A 7,165-nucleotide genomic window follows, 5' to 3' on the forward strand; every position below is an offset into this window, starting at 1 on the left:
GAAACTCAAAGAAGAAGACATGACATACATTATATTACAGAAATCATAGAAAAATTGTAGAAAAAATATATTCTGTTGTTTATTTATTTTGAGCTTTGTGCTTTTGTGTTAAAAATTTTTATGGGAGCTTGTTATTCCACTTCGTCTGTTTTGGAGCTAACTTGTGCAGAGGAGAAGATGCTTTTAAGTTATATATATTGCTATACCTTAAATTCAAGAAAATATGGTTGTATTGTATTTAAAGAGGCGTGAATTTGTAGAATAGGCTGAATGTGAGGAATAAGTCAAATACGACTCACAATGGCTTGTTTTCTACATTTAACTACAATAAAACTACATATCATTTGAAAAATTAATATGAAAATACATAATTTTAATGTTTCTACAAATTATCTACAAATTTTCTACAAACTGTTCAAAACAGAATTTATCTTTATTTTCATGCATATTCGTCTGGAACACTAAAGTTACTTGATATGCCAACATCTCCCATTATAGAGTAATACAACTTATCTACAATGTTTTACAACTTTCACACATTATTTCCACCCAGTTAAATACAACTACAATAACATATAACTTACATACAAATTTTTATACAAAATTTATACAATATGTCTTTTGTATATTTGTATCTGATTTATACATAGTAAAAATAATTTTCATACAACAAATTATATATTATACAAATTATCTACAATTTTCGTACATTATTTCTACTAAGTTATATACAACTACAATATAATACCACTTAAATACAATTTTTATACAACGTTGTTCAACTTTCATACAATAGGTAAATGAATAAAAGAAAAATAAATAAACAACAGAATACAATTTTTCTATAATTTTTCTACAATTTCTGCAATATAATGAATGTCATGTCTTCTTCTTCTTCTTCTTCTTCTTCTTCTTCTTCTTCTTCTTCTTCTTCTGAAATTCAGCCAAAACCAAGTCTAATCTTCATCAAAACCCCTCAAAATTGAGATATAAACTCCAAACCATATCCCCAATTATTTGCAACAACTCACAATCCAAACAAGTAATGATTTTTGAAAACCCAAATTCGAAATTCTCTAAATCTCACATAGCTATCCTAATTCCCATTCAATTGTTGCATAATTGGAATTTTGGACATAATTGTGTTTGTTGCAAAAGAATTGTAGAAGATTTAGTCGTTTTTGATTTGCGTAAAGAATTGTAGAAGAATTGAGAATATTTAACGCGGCAAGAATCAGCACCCCTGGTGCCAATATATCTGGTTTTGCAATTCCCATGTAGCTTCTGGAGGGGCCTCGTGCTGAGGATGCAGCAACAATTGGTGCTGGCTTTACATCCAGATACGTCTCTTGGAATGTGATGGTGGCCGTGGGATCGACAGTATTTTTTAATGCGTGATTTGCGTGATTTGCCTAAATAAGGAAGCATATAGCTATAATGATTCTTTATTTAATGAATTGTCTATATTTTGTAGAAATACTATTAGCATGGCGGATAATATGTAAACTATGAACATATTTGATAATATAGTTTCCTATATGGTATAGAAACGAAAATTTCCCTTCTTTGTAATGATTGACTGTATTGGGCTAAATCCGGGGGTTTTAAGTTTTAACTTCTAAAGTCTAAGAGTGTAATGCCCAATTGCCAAGATGCAGAACAATGAGGGACAAAAAATGGACCTTTACATCCAAATCTTCAACCTCTATCTTTTTCATCCGAAAAAAATTAGAACCCATTTTATCAGATGCAAGAACAAAAATTGATTGACGACACTTTTGTTGAATCAATCAAAATTCAAGTGAGAAAGAAAAAAATAATATTTAACTTGAAGACATTAGGTTCTTAAAAACCTTCGCAAGCTTTAGCCGCTGCTAGTCTTGCTCTTCTTCACTCTTCTGGTAGGTTTTTCTTTTGACACAATTCTGTTAGGCTAGAGCAAACAAGCGAGCGTGAGATGAGATAGTTAGGGAAGATTATTTCTTTTGTTTCGGGCTTGGGTAATTTTTTAAGAAATAATTAGGATAAACCAAAGTCCAAAACAATGATTAAAATGTATAAACTATTTAAAATTTATAAAAAGATAGTATCATATATATAAATATTTATTAAATTTTTTAATAATTTATTAGTTTGATTCGGTTTCTTTTTTGGTTTTTTATAATGGAACCAAAACCAAATCAAATGTTATCGATTTCTAAAATTTGAAATCAAAACCAATTCAAATCAAAAACTAAGTCGGTTTACTTAATTGGATTGGTTTAGTTTTTGGTTTGGATTAATTTTTCGTCAAACTGTGAACAACCCTAAAATTAAGAAGTACTACTAACAAAAGAAAATTGGATGGTATGAGTAATTATTACTCCTTTCGTACTTTAGTTTGTAGTGTATTCCAAAATAAATAACATATTTCTAAATTTGAAAATAATTTAACTTTAAACTATTTTATTTTACCCATTTACCCTTAATAAGAAGCTTTTATAGCCATACAAATATCATGGTCCTACAAATCTTTTACCCCTTAAGCTTTTAACACTACAAATTTCAATTTTTATTTCTTTTTAAAATCCGTACCGAGTCAAACTACCTCATCTAACATAAAACGAAAAGTTCAATCTACACTCCCACACACAGCTTGGTCGTACGTGGAATTAAGTCATTGGTTAAAGAAACGAAGCAACTCAATAGTTAGCTGCTACTATCCATGTGGGATCTATATTCTGCGTGTAGCTCCCATTACCTGGCAAATTAGTGATCGGCCCTTCACCGTTAGATTCCCTAATCGAACGGTGGACATGCCCTGGGAACGTCACCTTACATCAATGATAAAGGTAACAAGCTGTGACTCAGAGCTACCTTAACTGAACACAAAATTCTACTTCTGTTTTAAAAAAAATTTAGAAACTGGACAATCTTTGGCAGCACAGAAGTATTTTTCGGTGTGTTGAATTCTCAATCCATTTTATTGATACTTTAAAAGTTTTCCGTGAACCTAGGGTTTCGAGGTTCCTTCAGTTTTTTTCTTTCAATGGCTTCTAGTTCTCATAGAGGCGGTGATTTCTATGGTGCTGCTTCCCACAGATCCAGGTATCTATGAAAAACGGGAAAAAAAATTATGGTCTTCTTAAATTATAATTTGTTATGGTTCTAATTGCTTGCACGATTTGAATTGTGATAGAGAAGTGTTCTATAACAAAATATTGCCAAAAGCATAACCTAATTAGGAGAAAATTAACAAAAATACACTTTTTGGGTTAATTTTTGAGAAATTGAGTTGTTTTCTTTTGTTGTTTGATTGATCAGAGATGGATTGAGTACGAGGCAAGTAGGTGGTTCAGATGAGATACAGGTGCGGATTGATCCGATGCACGGGGACCTAGATAACGAGATTACAGGTCTTCGCAAGCAAGTAAAACAGCTTAGAAATGTATGTTTACCTATCACCTTGTCTTTGACTCTATATTTTAGTATTTTGTACTTTTTGTTGGAGGATATTTTTTTTGCATAACCGGTGGCATCTTTAATATGTATGTACATGTCAAATTTGGTGATGTGTTATGTCATGGACCCATTTTAAATAAGGTGACGTGTTGTGTTGGGACACTGACAACAATATTTCTTAGAAAACATTGTGAAACTTGTTAGGCATAGAGGTTGAAGATAGTTGAAGTCTCTTCCACGAACAAACGAAAAGCGTAATGACAATACTGCGTTAGGGATTCACCTAAACCACACAATGTTGCATTCAGGAATGTTGCTCTCTATCCTTTAATTTAGGATTTCATCTTAGAATTGGGAATGGAAATGTATATTTTACTTTTACCATTAATTTTTCGTATCGTACTGGATAATTAAAGTTGTTAATCAACCCAAGATTGTCGCTTAGTGGTCAATGAAGTGAGTTCAAACCTTGGAGCTAGGGTTCTAGTCCCTGCAGAGACACAAAAACACTAGGTTATTTATTTCCATATGTCTAAGCTGTGGCAAGTAGAGTTACCCAATACTTGTGCCAATTGGAGGTAGCAGGCACTCGGTGAAATGGCTGAGGTGTGCACAAGTTAGCCCACACACTATTGTTATGAAAAAAATGTTAACTCACTCTTTGGAGTAATCTCAAGCCTAAATCCCTTCTTTTATGGTCTAAATCAACTTGGCCCAAAAAATATTGATTTCTGAATTTGGGCTCGACATTGAGGTTATATCTTTTACTTCTGCTGATGCACTACGACTTCCCATTTTTCATAGCCGACTGCCAATGTAGTCTTCTTGATCTCCCGGCTATCTAGTAAGTACATTGATGCCGGGACACACGCTAATACCGAAAAGCTGCAAATGGTACTAAAAGACATGGCTAGTGTGATACTTCTCTGTCTCCAGTTTAAGTTGGATTCGATGTGTGCCTAACTGTTGCTGTCCGGATAAGTTATTAGGAACAATCACTTCTTGACTTGATCTTATTTGAAGAAGGTAAGAAAATTAACCGTCTGATTGTCACTCGCATATTTCGGCAGTAGAGCAAAGACATCATCATCTCTCTACCTCCCACTGTCCCTTTTTCTTGTATCTAGCACTGGCACTGGCACTGGCACTGGCACTAATTGTTGACCTCCACATGCATCTGCTGCATAGATGTGTTAATAATTGCAATGTCTTAGACTGAATTTTGAAGCAGCACTAAACTTTTGTATTTCTAGTTGAACATTTCTTTGGGTGTAAGTCCTGGTGTAGGAGTCCAGAATATCTTTTTATACTATGGGTGTGTTTGGTATAACGGAAAATGTTTTCTAAGAAAATATTTTCTTGGATAACAAGTAGTAATCTTATTCATTTTCCGGTGTTCGGTACGCAAATTAAGGAAAATGACTTCTCAAGAGTATTCGTAAATAATTTAGATATAATAAACATGAAGCCATAAACTTTCAAACCAACAACCTTCCGGACCCACAAATTTCATAAACATTCGAAACCGCGGAATTTCGAACCCGTAAACTTTATAATTTCTAAACCCGTAAACTTCCAAACACATAAACTTACGAACTCATAATTTTGGAACTTGTAAAATTTTGAGCCTTTAAACCGATAAATAATAAAATTAAAACTGAAAAATATATTTAAAAAATACAGTAAAACGAAAAAAAACAGAAATTTAAATTACAAAAAAAAGTAGTAATTTTTTTTGTGCGTGTGCGTTTTTGCGGGTTTGGGGGCAGTGGTTGGGGTGGGTGGTGCAGAAAAACGAAAAAACAGAAATTTGAAATTGCAAAAAAAAAAAATAATAAGGTAAAAAAAAATTGCGGGGGGAGGGGAGGAGGGGTAGTAGGGAGGGTGGTGACAGGAAAACTGAAATTTGAAAAAAAAAAAAACCTTTTTTTTGGAGAGGTGGTGGGGTAGGTTGGTTAGGGTGGGGAAGGTTGAGAAGGAGTTTTGGAAAATGTTTTCCCTTCTCTTAATAAGGAAAAAATTGGAGGAAAATGAGTTTATAAGGAAAATATTTTCGAAAACATTTAAGCCAACCAAACATAGGAAAATTGGAAAACATTTTTCCTTCATACCAAACACACCCTATATGTTCCTTATAGGTCATCTTTTCCAATCTCATTTGTTGGCCTTAGTTGTTTCATCTTTGTCAGGGTTTCAGATTTTTATTCCTACTTACCCTTTGCTAGTACTTATAAATATTTCATGCTGCAGGTAGCCCAAGAAATTAAGTCTGAAGCAAAATATCAGAATGATTTTATTAACCAACTGGTATGCCATGAACTTGTTCTCCTTTTCTTCCAAGTATTTGATATTCTGTAAGTCCTTTTTAGTTACTTTTCCATATATTTATATACCTTAACAATTAAGTTTTTGTATATTGGAGATTGTTTGGTATTTATGTTCGTTAGGCTGGATAACAATCTAACTCTCTCTCTCCCTCTATAGTTGCTGGGAATTGCAATTGTTATTACTGTAAATATTTTGGGAATGAAAGTGTACTCATTGCCTTTGTTTGTCTTACGTACTGCCATGCCAACCTGCCTGAATGTCTCTGTCTCTCTATACTTTTCTTATAGGTTTTCTAGTGATTTGAAAGATACATCCTTGTTAGATCTTATAATAAGCCCAAACGTGATTCCATTTTTCTCTTTTTTCTTTGTTCTTAAGGGTAATTTGTGTGGGCTATACACTGCATATTTTCAACTGATTGTAAATTTGAATGGTGTATTTCTAATAGTTATCCCGTTCAGCAAATTGCTGCAATAGATTGCTTCAAGCCGTTAGTAGTAGTAAACTTTCCTAGACTTAGTGTGGCATTGTTTATAAACGTGTTGGTTGGTCGGTCTATCTGAGATTCTCATGATGTATGCTTATTTTATTGATTATGGAATCATTCTTGTAAGTTACATAACTTCCATATTTCCTTAAAAGCTCACACTTTTCCCATTATCACAGCAAATGACATTGATCAAAGCTCAAGCAGGGGTGAAGAACAATATGAGACGGTTGAACAGGAGTATCATCCAGGAAGGATCAAACCATGTGATGCATGTTATTCTTTTTGCACTATTTTGCTTCTTTGTGATATATTTGCTGTCCAAGTTTTCACGGAGATAAGGGCGATCTTCTGTGCTGTTTTACTGTTTCTGGTGCAAGTCTTGATGAAGATGAGAGAAACACATCTATTCAAGGCATCATACAAATGCCGCAGTGGTTAATTTTTTGTGATTGGGGACATCAAGGGTGCAACTGTAGAAACTCCACATATTATTCTTGTGTAAAGTTTCCTAATCTTTAGAAGCACTGAGGATTGTTATTAGTTTCTCGTTTTCTCTTCACTTTTTTTTTTCTTTTTATTACTAGCTATATGACAAATGACAATGATCATTGTCTGCTTATCCTAGGAAAAAGTTGATTATTGTCGATGGAAGATGCTCCATACTTCATTTGTTTAAACAGCAGAGCCTGTTTTGCAGATGATGATGTTCGGCAAACAGTGCATATATTCGGATTTAACTCTTACAAAGTCTACCCTTAATTGTGCTCTTCAATGCTATTAGAAGGCTATGATACACATGCTTTTGAATCATTTTGTTGCTTTTTTGCTTGATCAGCAAAGGCTTGCTCCAGCTTGCTTAACCCAACTTGATGAATGACTCTTCTAGCCCATTCTGCAAAATAGGTT

At 33.5% G+C, this 7,165-nt stretch overlaps 1 protein-coding gene across 2 annotated transcripts; it reads left to right on the forward strand.

Moving 5' to 3' along the window:
• Positions 1–2,720: 2,720 nt before the first annotated feature.
• LOC104236799 (bet1-like protein At4g14600) lies at positions 2,721–7,069 on the forward strand. Of its 2 annotated transcripts, XM_009790811.2 has the most exons (5): positions 2,721–2,831; positions 2,997–3,087; positions 3,304–3,427; positions 5,692–5,748; positions 6,436–7,069. In XM_009790811.2, exons 2-5 carry the CDS (start codon positions 3,029–3,031, stop codon positions 6,595–6,597), a joined length of 402 nt encoding a protein of 133 aa, XP_009789113.1. In that variant the 5' UTR covers positions 2,721–2,831; positions 2,997–3,028; the 3' UTR covers positions 6,598–7,069. The 2 variants fall into 2 exon arrangements, with proteins under 2 accessions (XP_009789113.1, XP_009789112.1); XM_009790810.2 differs by lacking the exon at positions 2,721–2,831 and having other exon boundaries at positions 2,849–3,087.
• Positions 7,070–7,165: the final 96 nt, after the last annotated feature.

Source organism: Nicotiana sylvestris, chromosome 4 (genome assembly GCF_000393655.2).
Source record: "Nicotiana sylvestris chromosome 4, ASM39365v2, whole genome shotgun sequence".
NCBI classification, from domain to species: Eukaryota; Viridiplantae; Streptophyta; class Magnoliopsida; order Solanales; family Solanaceae; genus Nicotiana; species Nicotiana sylvestris.

Bases quoted from the DNA above. Each gene is read 5' to 3' on its own strand.
- LOC104236799 (XM_009790811.2), top strand. From the start codon at position 3,029: ATGGCTTCTAGTTCTCATAGAGGCGGTGATTTCTATGGTGCTGCTTCC. The intron at 3,088-3,303 runs GTATCTATGAAA...TTGATTGATCAG, and splicing joins GCTGCTTCCCACAGATCCAG to AGATGGATTGAGTACGAGGC. The intron at 5,749-6,435 runs GTATGCCATGAA...CCATTATCACAG, and splicing joins ATGATTTTATTAACCAACTG to CAAATGACATTGATCAAAGC.